The sequence below is a fragment of the Montipora foliosa genome, chromosome 7 (genome assembly GCF_036669935.1).
Source record: "Montipora foliosa isolate CH-2021 chromosome 7, ASM3666993v2, whole genome shotgun sequence".
NCBI lineage: Eukaryota > Metazoa > Cnidaria > Anthozoa > Scleractinia > Acroporidae > Montipora > Montipora foliosa.
The window spans coordinates 5,141,761-5,156,760 of NC_090875.1; the positions used below are offsets into that span (position 1 = coordinate 5,141,761).

A 15,000-nucleotide genomic window follows, 5' to 3' on the forward strand; every position below is an offset into this window, starting at 1 on the left:
CACTGTATCTTATACAACATTCATCCTTTTTGCACTCACTCCAATTCCTGCATTTTCTTTTTGGGTACTGAAATGTCAAGTATAATAAATAGATTTAGTCAAGCCTAAAAGCGGAACTCCCTGGTTATTTATTCTTACTGCCTGTAGGGTTAGTGAAAATAAAAGGTTTCGAATTGTCCGCGTTTTGATGTTTCCGGTTGTTGCTTTAATGATTAAATAATTTCTTTCCTTTCTTTTAGAAAAAAATTCATTGCCTAACTAGTGAATTCACGGTAAATTTTACGCCTAAAACTGATATAGTATGAATCACGAAGCGATAGGTACGATATCGGTTTTTTCGGGTGAAGTTTACTTTGGAATTCACCATATGCATGCCAGTTTAACGTTTAACTATGAACTTTTCTTGAACCGCATGAGTTTTAAAAGAAAACAAGCACATCCTCAGCGAGCTAATGGAAAACGGCAAAAAGCTATTTTAGAGACAACTGTCAATAGCCAGCGAATAGGAATCACGCTAAAATTAGAAGCCATAAAAAAACTTTGTTAATTCAAGGTCAAAGAAGAGTTTTACTGATGTACCTTATTCCACTTTATCTCTGAAAACGAGATCATTCACATTTTGATGTATTTCATTGAAACACGCCAGGTTGGCTTGGAACACGAATCGGCACAATACGGCAATGCAACCAAGAAAGGACGAACTTCAAACAAGATCCGCTCCAACACTTAGATAACGTTTAGGTGCTTTAAACAAACTTCTGAAAACACAAGCTAGTGAGATTTACCCCTAATCATAGTTACCAGAACTTATTGCGATTACGTGTTTATAACATAAGGGCAAACGTTTCTTGTCACTGTTGAGACACATCGAAAAACAGTTGGGCAAACGGATTAAAAAAAGCACTTGTTCGCTCGCATTTTAAAGCAAAACAAACAAATAAATCAACTTTTTCTTTACGTCCAAAAGAGTACAGATAATTATTATTTAATTCCGATCGACAAAAAAAATTCGAATTTCATTCCTGAACAAAGGAAAAACCATTTAAAGCACTTTTAAAAAATACGCATTCACTTGAAATAACGTATCCGTAAAAGTAACGAACGGAAAGAATTGTGGAGTAACTTCTTCTACCAAGTATGAGCTACTGTTTTGTCGTTATCGTTCTCTTTCGCTCTCCTTTCGTTTCATATGTCCTCCAGGCATCATGCAATGAGAAAACGCGCGAAAAATGAATCCTCGTTTATGTTTATGTGAGTTAACTAGGGTTAAGCCTGCAATCCAATCGAAAACCAGTACCTTATCAACTTCAAAAAAACAGCTGACCTCGGTGAGTTCTAAGCTTGAGCCCGCAATATGATCACGTGATACTGGTCAGCGGATACATTGTTTTGACAGGTATGAATTGATCATAACATGAATGTCCAATATCAAAGCTGTATGCTGTAAACTAGCGTGATATTGGTCACATTGACATATATGGTGGGGTGGACGTACGTACGTACGGACGGACGGTCGATGACCTCGTTGCTATAAAACCAAAATTTCTCGCATCTATGGGTTACCATATTTTCTTAACTATATATAAAAAGTGGAGAAAATCATTACTTATGTTTAAGCTTAAAGGTCAACTGCGGCTTTCTGCAATGAAACTAGACGTAAAGAACCTTCGAAGAAGAGTAAAGTGCCAAGTGGGAGAGAAATATCTATCGCAGTTGTTTTCCAAACACTTTGGTGTATGTGGAACGTACGAATTGCGAAGCTCGAACTGTATATATCTAGCGAGAGGTTCGTTTAATCGAGGCTCCACTCTTAAAACAAGTTGTCGCAGTTGATAAAGTAGCTAATTTGATTTTGAGAAAATTCCTGTATAATTAACGAGTGATCCTTGCAAACGAAGTCAATGGTCGATCTGCGGCTTATTGCGTTTTGTTTCGTCACAATTTTTATGGTGTAAGCATTGCAAAACAACCATGAATGAAAGTATAAAAAACATGGAACAACGGATGGAGAGGACAACTTAATGTTTGAATGTCCTTTTTTTATAACTTGGAGATTCGAATCGACTTACGTCTAACTCTTATTCTCGACGCATGCATGGGCATACACAACATACGCAAACTCAGTAGAGCCTTTTCTCAAGACTTTTGCTTCTGCTTTCGTCGGCAGTGAGCACCACGCATTAGACAGCGTGCTTACTCAAAATGTGAATCGCTAATTTGTCCGATCACAGCGCTCGTAGTGCCTTTCTTTGTTCATGCCACATAGGAAGTATTTCTAGTTGAAAAGTACTAAAGGCACGTGCTAGAACCACAATACTTGTCCCCTATTTTATAAATTATACACCATTTCAAGATTACATGGTTGACGGGTTTGCAGTGGATGATTAAAAATATTGCTTTTGTGCGTAAGGCCATTTCGTCGCTTGGCAATATCAACATACTTCTATGAAATAAAAGGTTGTATAAAAGGAAATTACGGGCCTAAAACATTTTTGACAAGACCACCGTTACTTAGATGACTGAAACGACCCTCTCAAACTTTTTCTGTAGTTCCAAGTTATCGGATTATTATTATTATTATTTTTATTTTTGTTCTCTAGGTTTTTTTGATTTCCTGCTATTATTTCTTAGATTTAGCAATAACATATCTAAGTCTGCTTGTAGATGTATGTACTACTGATACCCCCTGAATTTTGCATTGCCATCAAACGTGACTCTCATCTAAACTTCAAGTGATATTGCGTCAGTACAGGATGTTTGTGTTTGTATTTTGTTTGTCAAAAGGGTTAAGAACACATTTCTTAGTCCCAGTCGTCATTTCAAGTTTGCGTTTCTTCATAATCGCATGCTAATCTGCAAACTTCACCATCTTAATTCAACGCTTGGGTAACTGTATATTATGTACCACATAACCACTAAATAGCAACCTAATTATACAGTTAATGATGCATTGCCTCATTACCTGACTACTATCACGATCCCCAAAGAGTAGGAATCCGGAGTCAGACCTTGCTTTATCCTACCTATACTAATTCTACCACGATCCACGTAAAGATTAACGATAAAAAAACAGTGTGTAATCAACTGACTGATGGAAGAATCTTCGCAACACAATACAAAATGAGTATCGCTTTTACAAAAATTAAGGTCACACCTACCCTTTACATCTGCAAACAGTTGTATCATTAATAAAAAACCTGCACGAACGTTGAGCAGAAAAAAAAAATTCAATAAATACAACTTAAACTAAGCCACTGAATATTAACTGCCTTTTCGGAACGGCCTGCCTTTTAATACCTACTGTAGAGTACGTATTGTCGTACTATTCTAGCCACGAATGTCTGCTTAATGAAATTCATTTCAACAACATCCTTTCGTCAATTTTTTGGGCGCGATTTAATATTGTAATTCGACGAAATGATATTTTTCAATGGAGAGGGGTTTTTCCAAAAACAAAACAAAAAGAAGATGAGAAGAGGAGAACCCTTCACTGCAGGTGCATCATACAAGTATATGGAACAGTCCATTTTACAACATTTTCAACACTGTGAAACTGTTTGGATTTCATACCACCTTCGCAAAAGATAAGTCGGAGATGAATTGTTAGCAATACACAAAAAAATGTGTAAAGGCCATGAAATTAATACCTCAGTCCCAACGGGTCTCTTGTTTTCAATCCCAATTAAAAAAACTTCTTAAATCTATAAATAAATCTTTAAGACAAATTGACCGCCAGCCGAGTTAACTTTTTTCATTCTAATATCATTGTTTGTGTTGGAAGAGAATGAACAAACATTATGATCCGCGGAAATGAAACGAGCATTGGCGATCTGTTCTAGGACTCCATTATGTCGTTTGCGTGCAGAGATCATGTATTCTCTGCTATCAAATCTTGATTTTCTTCTTTGACGGATTCAAGAGCGTAAAACCTGTAGGTGATCAATACGAGTCGCCAAAAAAATCTTTTGATCCCACTTATGCGTGGTGGTAAATGACGCGTGTAAAAATAAGGTAAGATAAAGCGAAGTCATCATCATTATCATCCGTCGACTCAGAATTTAAAAAGGGTGTGCGGTCTAATAATAATAATAATAATAATAATAATAATAATAATAATAATAATAATAATAATAATAATAATAATGATAATAATAATAATAATAATAATAATAATAATAATAAACTTACCCTAAATGGGCTTCACCACGGGAGTTTCCGGGATAATTAAAAGCAACGTGTCACAAAGTAAGTCTAAATGATAGCTCGTTCACTTCAATAACATCTCTTAGTGCAAACTTATTTCAATTAGGACTCGAAAAAATTTCCATTTTAAAGCCTTCATGGTTAATCAAATAACTCACCACTCATGTAAATAATCACTAACCAAATGGGTGATTTACTGTCAAGATCTTCTCGTATTTTCCTCCTCATCATCCTTTTGGTATGCTTTTTCTTCTTTCTTCTCGTTTTTTTGTCCACTGTATTACGAAACGATGCGATTCTTCTTTCCTGTTGCTTAGCATTGCCTAGAATGCTCACGACCGCCACGGGTGAAACATTTGGCAAGGTCTGATTCCCGCCGCGTGTGTCAAATAAGGTAGACCACCCTCTCTTGTTCGCCACGTGCCGTCCATGAGGCTCTATAGAAGACCTTTTTCTCTGGAGAAAGAACCATTCTGATTACATCACAAGAATGCTGATTACAGTTCGAACCCCTGAATTATCTACTATTTTGGCTTGTCTGCAGCAAGATCCTTCCTAAAGTATTATAACTTTGCCGAAAACTTTCTTGAATTGTTCTCTGCGGTAATATAAATAAAATAAGAAGCACTTAATATCAATCGCTCTTATGCATAATAAAAACTGGTTGGTGTAACTTTGTTGTAATTATGATTGTTTGGATTTAATAGGAATGATGAAACATTCACTCACTAAGGAATGAAAAATAACTGATAAAGATCGCTTACTGAATTTCATCAACTGCAAACTTTGGAAGAACCCTCGAAATTCAAAAGCGGATAGCTTAACTAATCTTTTGGAAACAATTGGAATGCCGTCAAGATAAGAGGCTTTTTATTCTCTAATTTTAGCAAACTCGCAGAGCAAGTCCATTATTATTTTGAAAATGATGCCACTAGCAAAAAAGGTTGCTTGGAAGAGACCAGCTTCTTTTGCAAACGTTTTCGATACATCTAAAAAAATCTATAACCCTTAAACGGAGGCAATTAGTACGTAAGCACAAGTCCACGTGTTGGACAGGGTTCAGTCCGAGTGAACCAGGCAACAGGAAAACAAACTGTGACAATGAAAACTACTAAACGCCGATTAACTCTCTTACCTTCACGGACATCGTACCAGTAGCATGGCTGTGGAACATTTGGAGATGCAAAACGATGGAAAACACGATATACTTAGTGATTTCCATTAGGATGTGTTGTCTCCGCTTCGGTACTTTATTCGATCTGCGTTGGTCGATCTGCAACAGTGAAGAGGTAACGTGTGTTAAATTAGGGAACGAATTCGTCACAGCTCAGTCACTGAGTTGATCACGTGATCAATTAGTGTCGTGCACCCAATCAAAAAAACGATTTAGTTGCCTTGCGGTTTTTGGACAAAGTTGACATTGTTTGAAATTGTTGCGCGCGGTCTTTTGTTTGGGAACTGTGTTGTTTGCTCTTTCTTGTTATTTCCCTCAACGAATTGCAAATACAGCTGTAAGATGCAACCTCTCTGTCAAAACCGAAGTGAAATTAATGTAGAAAATAAAGCTTTTTTGATTACGCGCCCTCAAATTGACAGAAATTAAGTCAGTAACGAGTGCTTTGTAAACTATCCGATCTATAGACAACGAAAATGCCATAATTGTTTATTGGCAATAAAGAATCGTAGGTCAAAAACTGAAGTGTGGGTTGTATAGGAATGTGAAGAATGGCTTAGTAATGCAAATCATTTATATATACAATTGGATTTGTCTTTATTGATAAATGAACACCTGGCCTATGGTCCAATTACTTTAATTTCAATCTCATCATGCGTCTCTTTGCTAATCGCTTTCTTTTTTTAAATTCTTTATATTTCATTACCAAATGCATTGCAATCATAAAAAACTAAGTTAAAAGACAAGGTAAATACAAAGCTTTAAATTTTTATTCTCTTGGGCGCACCCTAGCGCGCGTGGCAAGATCAGCCTAAATGCTCAATGACAGACTGTAGCTTGCGGTTGGAGCTAGGCGACAGCCACAAACGATTCGATAAACGTCCACTAAGCAGGATTTGAGTCAGGATAAGGTATGATGTCGGCTGGCTCTTCGCTTCTATCGCCGTGATGAAAGGAACAAAAAACTGAGAGTTATGACGAGAATCATTCAATCTTTGAACAGCTAAATTTACTCGTAAGGAGTAATAATGATGCAGTTTTTTTATAGATGTTTTGAACGAAGGTCAAATAAGATCAAAGGCTGTTTTGTTTATGTTTGCCGACGGAACAGCATCTCACAGGTAGAGAAGTTGAAACCAAGGAGAGTTAATCGTTTTGTCAAACCGGTCCAGATGATCAGTTTCACGTCACAGGAAAACGGCGGCTGATTATCATGAGTAATAGATACTTGCTGCTCTGGTCCGCTTCTCTCAACTTTCGTGTTCATCGCGATCGACTTCCGTAACTTGCTTCAAAAAGCAACTTAAGGACGAAACGTGATCGAGAACACGAATATTTATAAACCTCGTGTTCACCTGAAGAGTTGTTAAGTCTACGTAGGCGTTATGCTACAGCAATGGATCTTTTCCCAGGTGTACAAATTGTGTATCCAAGCAAATAATTACTTTTCTCCTTTTGTTGCTATTTTGGTTGGTTTCAGTATAAATAGAACTTGCTAATGTGCACTTACCCGATGTAGACGCCATAAATTGAAAGGAAGTTGTGACTGACTAGTTCCAAACCTGTTCTACTGTTTTCAGTAGATTAAAACTTCGCCTTCCACTTAGGCCATTAGTCTTTCCGGCGTGAGCGCATTTTTTTCGGACACCCTAAATACACTATAAAAAACAAACTATTGAACTTTCCTTATCCGTCGTTAGCAAAATTAAATAACTCGACAATTGCAAGTAACTTGACTTAATAATCACAGGAAAGAAAAACTATAAATGGTATTCTAAGAGTTTACAATAAATGGAGTAAATTGAAACCACAACCAAAACACATGTTCACAACCAACATCCGATTTCGCCGGCACTTACTAGTTTTTTGAACAGATGACAGTTAATCATGATGTCTCTTTCACTCCTGCCCGACAAATGATAAGTAAACTAATCTTTCTGATAAGTAAACTAATCTTTCTGAGAGACGGAATCAACAATGCGATAACAGCAAATGTAAACTTTGCATCTTTGCAACATTTCTCTGAGGGTTTAAATCCCACGCAGGAAACTTAAAACCACCATGGTGTTGTTTTGGACCGTTCCAGACAAATTAGGAACCAGCTTATCTCTAACTTTAACGGCTTAAGCAAAGAAAAAAGGGGAAAATTTAAGGTTTGCGTAAACGTGGTTTATCGTTGAGGAGATTTCTCTTCTTTGTCAGATGAAAACTCCGGAAAACAAGCAATAAGTCCTTTCTCTTGTAACCGAAAAGCTTACAAAAAGAACATCTACATTAGGTGCGTCATAACTTTACTGCAATTTCATCCTTAGCCGAGTATGCAAAAACATGGTCTCATGATTGAAGGGTGTGAATTGCAAGTATTTAAAGAGAGGAAGATTGAAGAGATAGATAGTTTCTAACAAGGAGTCAAATTATGGATAAGGGCAAGAGAAATTTGAGATTGGTGGTGACATAAGACACATGGGAAAAGCAAAGGACTGACGCAAACTTTGCCGCCTGAACTGTGTTAAGAGTCAAGCCATTTTTAATGCTAATGGAGCCCATTGTCAAGTCCAATAGCAATAATAAATCATAATTATTATGACGCAAGACTGGCTGATCCTCATTTCAGACGCCAAAACGTTCGGCACTATAAGTTAATTCGAATTTCTAGTTGGAGAATATCCGATTCGATTTCATAGCACATAGGTTAAAGTGGCACAAAGTTACACATTATTGATTTCGTGATAATAGCTTTCAGTGTTACTCGAAAAATTGCGTTTTACTGTCCAGTTGCTAATTATCATGACAAACATCGATCATTTTCTCAAGAGCAAACGCCTAACGACGAGCTTGCGGTGAATACTATGTTTCTTACTTGAATGCTTCAAGCAAGACGAGTTTCAACTTTCTTGAGTAACTTAGACTAGTGCTCAGTTTAACACTGTTCCGTATTAAATATACTGGACATTTCCCAAAAAAAGCACAATTTAACATAATTTGATACAATTAGATACTTTATTAACACAATTCAAACATGCCTATACTCCCGCGATACCCACTGATTGCAGAGGAGTGTGTTCCTTGAAAACGTAATTAAAGTTCGTAAAACAATCACGATATACGCTGAAACAACTCAGTGTCGTATTAAATTCGAAGGCTGCACTTTGCCAGGCTCCAGAACAATTAACGTTTCAGTCCCTTTGTCTTCTTCGATGTTAACCACTGTAAAACGAACTTAGATGAAAGTTAGGGATATTTCTTGACCACAATTACATAATAACTATGGTATTAAAAGAAAAAACAGTGAGATAAATAAAGAGCAAAACTCTTCTCCTGTCTACTAAAGAAAAATGCAACCTACTATACGTCAACAAAAAGCTTAATAGAATTTCTGAAGATCACGCCTCATATGCACTGATTTGTCGCTGTGGGGTCATCACATTGTGATATTTATGCCTCATACAAAAAGAATCATTCACGATTACGGCCAAGGTGGCGCCCAACGAGAGAATAATTCATTTTCATGAACTTATGCCAACTTGAAAAAAAATCACTTAACGTCAAAACCAAGTTAATTAATCGCCTCTAGCGTTAACCTCTAAAATCCTAAGTAAGAGTTAAGCAAATAAAAGAAAAAAAATAAAAAGTGACTCAGAGTTCGTTCCTTTAATTAAAATCCTCTAGCCATATTTAGTCAGCGACACAGTTGACGATCGCGACGATCAGCGAGAATCGCGAGGTGCGTCCGCCAGCGAACGATTTTCTTATAAAATCTCCAATATGTTGAATACCGGAAATAAATCGGCCACAGTTTGCCTGTTGTGCCTGCTCCTAGTCCTCAGTCTATGATAATCTCGTACCAGTCTAGTTTCTAGGTTTTAGTCCGACTATGGAACAGCATGCACGACTGCGAGTTTCCAATTTCAAACCTATCTCGCTCTAACCCTGTTTTCTTGTTCATCAGCTAAAAGGATGGCTTAAGAACAGAGATTGACTCACAAGTGATGGGTTAAAACAGAAGGAGAAAATTTCAAAAAAATCGCCACTTCTCAGATTTCTCATTCTAGCACCCACTGCTGAGTCTGAAGATCGACATGATGGTCATCTTCGAGGGCTGTGCCTTTTTGAGTGCGATGCAGGTAATCTAATGATCAACTCTTCAATGACAAAATTATCACAGATGAAAGCTACTGTCTACGCTTGTTCGGCGCCAATTTGGCGCAGTTGAAACTTTCACGCTAATGACCAAGGGAAGCCTGGTCAAAGCACATGGAATGTTTCTGAGATCGGCTTGTTTGAACCACTAGGCGTGCCCTTCAAATACCGCAGGGAAATATACTACAACACCAGGGATTAACATCGCTGAGTTTCAGGATATTACCCTCGTTTGAATTTTAATTCCGTCCAGGTGAGATGAATACTCTCGATACAGCCACTACCGCAACAAGCCCCAGCCCGGCCCAGTGGTTTGTGTGCAACTTCCGCTTCTTCCCATGCAAAGAATATTCTATGTTTCTTTCCTGAAGCACAAGTCATGGGAGCTTCTTAATTGCCACTCATCAAAGAGACTTATTGTTTTGCATTTAGTTGAAAACAGAAATAATTGCTCTTTGCGAACGAAAAAAACCAAACCCTTTTGCCAGAATTGTCCAGGTTTCCACATTGCCTCATTTCGGGTAGGAAATACTTTATGATTAAAGTTAAGAACCTTGTGAAAATTGTGAAAATTGATTAATACAGATGACGTACTGAGGTCACCAATTTTTGTTTGCGTTGCGGTGACGTCATGGGTATATTTCTACTGAAATGTTAATGTTCCCTTGAAAAGAATACCTTATGTAGGGAAACACGGGACTGTGATAATGGCTGCCTAGTTATCACTGTTATGAAATGTGTGAATGCATTCTAAAATCATAAAGTGAACCGTATAAACGGCTCAGCAGCATAAGGTATTATGATTACAGCCCCAGTTTAAGCTTGTTATAAAGCCGCATAGCTTTACGGTACCAATAAATGTGAAAGAAATATGAAAATTCGGGGTGATGGAAAGTTGATTACATTCAGTAACAAATCTGCTCTTCCTTTATGTACTGTGAGCGTTATTGTGACGTGTTGGTATCAGCTGGCATAGAATGTGAAGGAATGCCAATGTCAATGGTTCCGCGATGAGTCTTTCCTAATCCAGACTGAGGCTTTCTCTAGCGTTATTGGTGTCCTTAAGCTCAACTCCACCCAGCACTCTAACATTGCAAATTGTTTTACGGAAATCGAGGCTCCAGTTAGAATCCGCTTAAATTCAACATGAAATAGCCGCGACTGAGTCTTGCAGTGGTCAATACTTCACCACTAAGCAACGGCTCATGCTATCAATTTTATGGCCAGCAACACCATGTAGCATCAAAAAAGGGATTCCAAGAAACATCTATCACGGTAATGACAGACAGAAAAAAGTAGTATCTGAATCACTTTCTCAAATAAACTTCCTCAGGAATGAGCAGGATAACATGAAGTGGTCGGACTGTTAAGAGGCAACAAATTGACAATTGGCGAATCGCGGTCAAATTAAACTGACAGGAACCACTGAAGGCAAATGAAGCCATCGATCTAAGCTGGATTTACACCCAAAGCACCCGCATGATTTCAGCGAATGATTAAGATCATTCGCTGAAATCAACAGGTCGCTGAAAACTAACAGGTCACCTATTTGATTCCACGAAAATGATCTCATTCATAATACAGTCCTAGAGTTTAAAGCATGCAGCTATCTACGGTGCCGTTTTCCGGCAAAAAACATAAAATAAACCATCCAACTTAACTTGTTATCCTCTCTTAACCTTTTTATTTTGTTTTAGATGCTACCTTCACTTGCCCCGGCCCGTAATATTATATACATCTAGATATGGATTCAGCCAAAAAATCTTGAGTGATTCAAAATTATTTTAGGCCTTTTCTTTTGGTTTATTTTAAAATCACCAGAAGTCATCTCCCCAATTAGGACTAAAATTTTAAATGCACTTACTTGCAGCAATCTTTCAGCACACGTTTTTGACTTAAAAAAATATTAGGCAAGTACGTAATACCGGCGTGAGAGATTGATCTTGCTCTGACAAATCCAAGAGAAATATCGGACGTATGTCTAGTCAGCCGAGTAAACAGCCGAAGAGCTATTATTCAAACTGATTATAGTTTTGCTCGTCTTTTTAGACAATGCAATTTTGCCAATCCAGATTTCCACAATGTAAGCGGAAACCGATTTTAAGCCGTGTATCATGTTATCTACCCGTACTTAGGTCATCTTACAAAAGAAATAGAATTCTCTCTTCATTCTGCTCAACAAAAGGTCATAAATTAACGATGCATGATTTAGCGAGCAGTGATAGGCGTTTTAAAAACAGAAGGAAAGGTGGAAAGATTGATTAGCATTGCAATTGAATTTTTTATTGTCGATCAACTATAGAGCAACCCATATCCTCCTATCATCTTTACTCTGTTTCTCAATTTTGTCACGATAGCACTGTACAGTAAGAAAGTGGAAGTGATCAAGAATTGAATTATCGAGGAATACCATATTTCACACACCCTTCAATCGTGCTTATGATAGTTGTTCATCATGTATGGTCAATCGATGACAACTGAGCCGCTATTAAAAAAGAGCATTCAAATGGCCAGGAGCGTGCGAAGCCCCGTCCGAAGTCACTCGAATAGGAAACGATAGCATACGTCATCACAGCCATGCCAGTAGAAGTAAACAATAGACCTCTTGTTAATCAACTGTGCTTTTTCATCAGCATTCTTCCCTTTACTTAGTCATGTAGGATACATATAGAAAAAGTCACGATAAACTAAATCGGAAAGCCTCCGAGAGTAACAAAGACGATGTAGCCACGAACTATTTCCTTCGAATTTGCTCTGCACTTGAAATGTTAGAATTAGCCTAATGTCTACAAATCAAACAGCTGCCTCAGTTACAAAAAGGATCAAATGTTGTGTGATTACTGTCACATTAGTATTTGAAATCTGTCGATAAAAAAACTTTGTTTAAATTTTACGGAACAGTTTAAGGCGAACTTTGCGTGCAATTTTCACCTATTTTAATACCTCCGGAAGCTCATTGAAATTTCGCTGTACATCACAAGACAAGATAGCCAAGTTATAAATCCATTTATGTCAACAAAGATTGCTGCAGATAACCAAAAATTAAGACTGACTGATTTATCTACTATATGCTCACCTTCTCGGTCGATGCGTCTTCTTCGCTCTTCGAAGCCTAATCTGTGTTACTCTTTACAAAAGCAATGATCTACAAGAAAAATACAACTAAACTGGCAGACAAATTGTACTTTGGGGTATTTCCGTTTATGAAAACCAGTCACTTGGGTTTCTTCCATTAAAATAGCTACTTACCACAAAGAGCTGATTAGCAGTATTTATCTAGAACTTAACAGCTACAGCAGATATAAAAAGTTGCAAAGCTGGCTGGACGATTTTAATCACAAGGAAGATGTGGATGGCACATAATAAACTATTGCTTTTGTTGTGTTTTTGTTTATTTTTTTTTCGAAATCGTGCATTAAAAGAAGAAAACCAAAGAAATTATATTCTCTTCCCTTTGACTTTTTCACATTCGGCTTCTAAACTTGGTCCTACTGGAGCTGACCCCGTTCTTTGTAGGGGGTAAAATAACGAGCTTATTACAGGCGATCTGTTGTGGTATGTGAACGGACATGGACGAAAAAGGCGACGGAGCTGTTGATTAAGCATATGTTCAAAGTACCCTTTTCTATACCATGGCCTCATTAGAAAATTGCTGCCTGGATCCAAAAACAATGAGGCTCCAGAAACAAACAAACTGTTTTATTTGAGAGGAATTCACGCGATTCAAAAATCAGCTTACATATAAAATAATCCAGCAATATGGAAATATTCAGTTTCGTTCTCCAAAAACGTCTCTCAGGATCATTTCTTTACCAAAATGGTACGGTACCGCTTTTTGCCTCTTTTGCGTTGCTGACAATTCGACGTTTCTGGCGCGAGAAATAGACTGGCACCATGCAGGAGGTCTGTTTAATTTTGTTTTTATTTTCTTCCAGCGTATTAGCTGTAATCACTTTGAGACCCATCCAACAATAAACCATTATGAGTTTTGTTTAGTATTTTAAAAATTTGAAATCGTGGTGTTGATACCTGTCTAAACCAGGACACGCCCGCACATGAACAGGAAACTGTTCTATTTAAGACAATTACGGTGAGGACTCCTGGCTTTGCTGGCGCACTTTTTACTTTGTTTCTTGCAAATAGAGTTAAGCAGATTCAGTGAAGAGGGTTGGTTATAGTGAGATAACTCCAGTGGATAAATTATCAATTCACCTTGTCTTAGGACATAAAGGTCACTTAAAGTTCATTGGACGAGTGATACAAGTTAATGATTGCTTTAGCGTGTTTGTTGTTTCCGGATTTAATCTTCCTTTGATGTTAAAATCCTCTTTCAGAATCTGATCACTATCACGAAAAAATTAGTTTTCTTATTTCCTAAACGGTTTAGGGAACCGGCACGCCATTCTGCATAGACATGTGCAATATTTTCCCGATGTTTGCCCGGGTTTACTCACAAAAGCAATGTAGTTTATCCTACTTTAACGGGCAAAAAGACAAGCTCAAGGAATCAGGCTGATCTATGTAAAAGATGAAAGAGTCAAAATATGACAGCTGGTGTTGATGTCATTCAACACAGCGTCATCAGTTATCACACGACGTGGTACGTATTGAACATCGGTCATGGTTCAGTTATGATAAGCTATCGTGGCAGTAACTGTGTGAACATTAGTGGAAATAGAACGAGTCCTCTTGTGAAGGCAAAAGGCAAATGAAATGGCCCCATTGTGCTTGCAGTCCTAAGGTGGCTGCAAGGACTTTCATTCTCAGATAAAATGGAAACGAAGGCGCTTCTTTCAATAAAATCTGCACAAGAAAGTGCTAAGAATTTAAAAATCTCAGAAGTGGTTTCAACCCTACCTCACCTGATTTGGGGGCTCTTGATTTCGATCTCTTGAAAGTAAAAAAATGGAAAACACTTATCCAGGGTGTCTTATGGCCCCTGTCTATCTTTGCCGAAGGCAATTTGATGAGTGATACTTTAGAGGCTAATTCAAATTTTTACCGATTTGAGCTTCGTAGGGGACGTAGCTAGAATATCTAAAGTGAAGCAACAGTGTACACGTATTTGTTTAGACAAGCCTCACCGAGATATGTAGTTCAAGCTGTCAACATATACGCTTAATTTTAACAATATTCTTGCGGTTTGTATATGCTTTGGTTGGTTTCATGATATCAAACGCTGCAAGACGTCGAAGGACTTAGACAGACCTCACATCGTCAACCGGATCAACAGCTATTATAATTACATTTTCCTGGACGTGTTATCTCTTAAAACTGTGGGAGAAGTGTCTGCAAGGATATTAACCTGTGTAAAAATTTATCATTAGTGCAGCGTAATCAGGGCGTACCTGTGCAGGAACAGGTTCACTTGAAATTGAAGCATATCTGTTCCGGACTATCCCCAAATAATGCTCTCGAGGAATACATCTTAGATAAGTAATTGCCAATAACAACACATTTTGTCATTTTTATCATGTCTTGGG

General features: G+C 37.7%; 1 protein-coding gene across 1 annotated transcript in view; it reads right to left on the bottom strand.

The window, feature by feature from the left end:
• Positions 1 to 12,746, bottom strand: part of LOC138009735 (uncharacterized) — a 14,916-nt gene extending 2,170 nt beyond the window's left edge. The window contains exons 1-4 of the mRNA XM_068856759.1: positions 12,594 to 12,746; positions 5,339 to 5,476; positions 4,362 to 4,659; positions 1 to 84 (exon numbers count right to left, since the gene is read on the bottom strand). The exon at positions 1 to 84 is cut by the window's left edge and continues 62 nt beyond it. Coding sequence (XP_068712860.1) covers positions 1 to 84; positions 4,362 to 4,659; positions 5,339 to 5,425 — 469 coding nt within the window. The 5' untranslated portion in view covers positions 5,426 to 5,476; positions 12,594 to 12,746. The remainder of the gene's footprint in view (positions 85 to 4,361; positions 4,660 to 5,338; positions 5,477 to 12,593) is intronic.
• Positions 12,747 to 15,000: the final 2,254 nt, after the last annotated feature.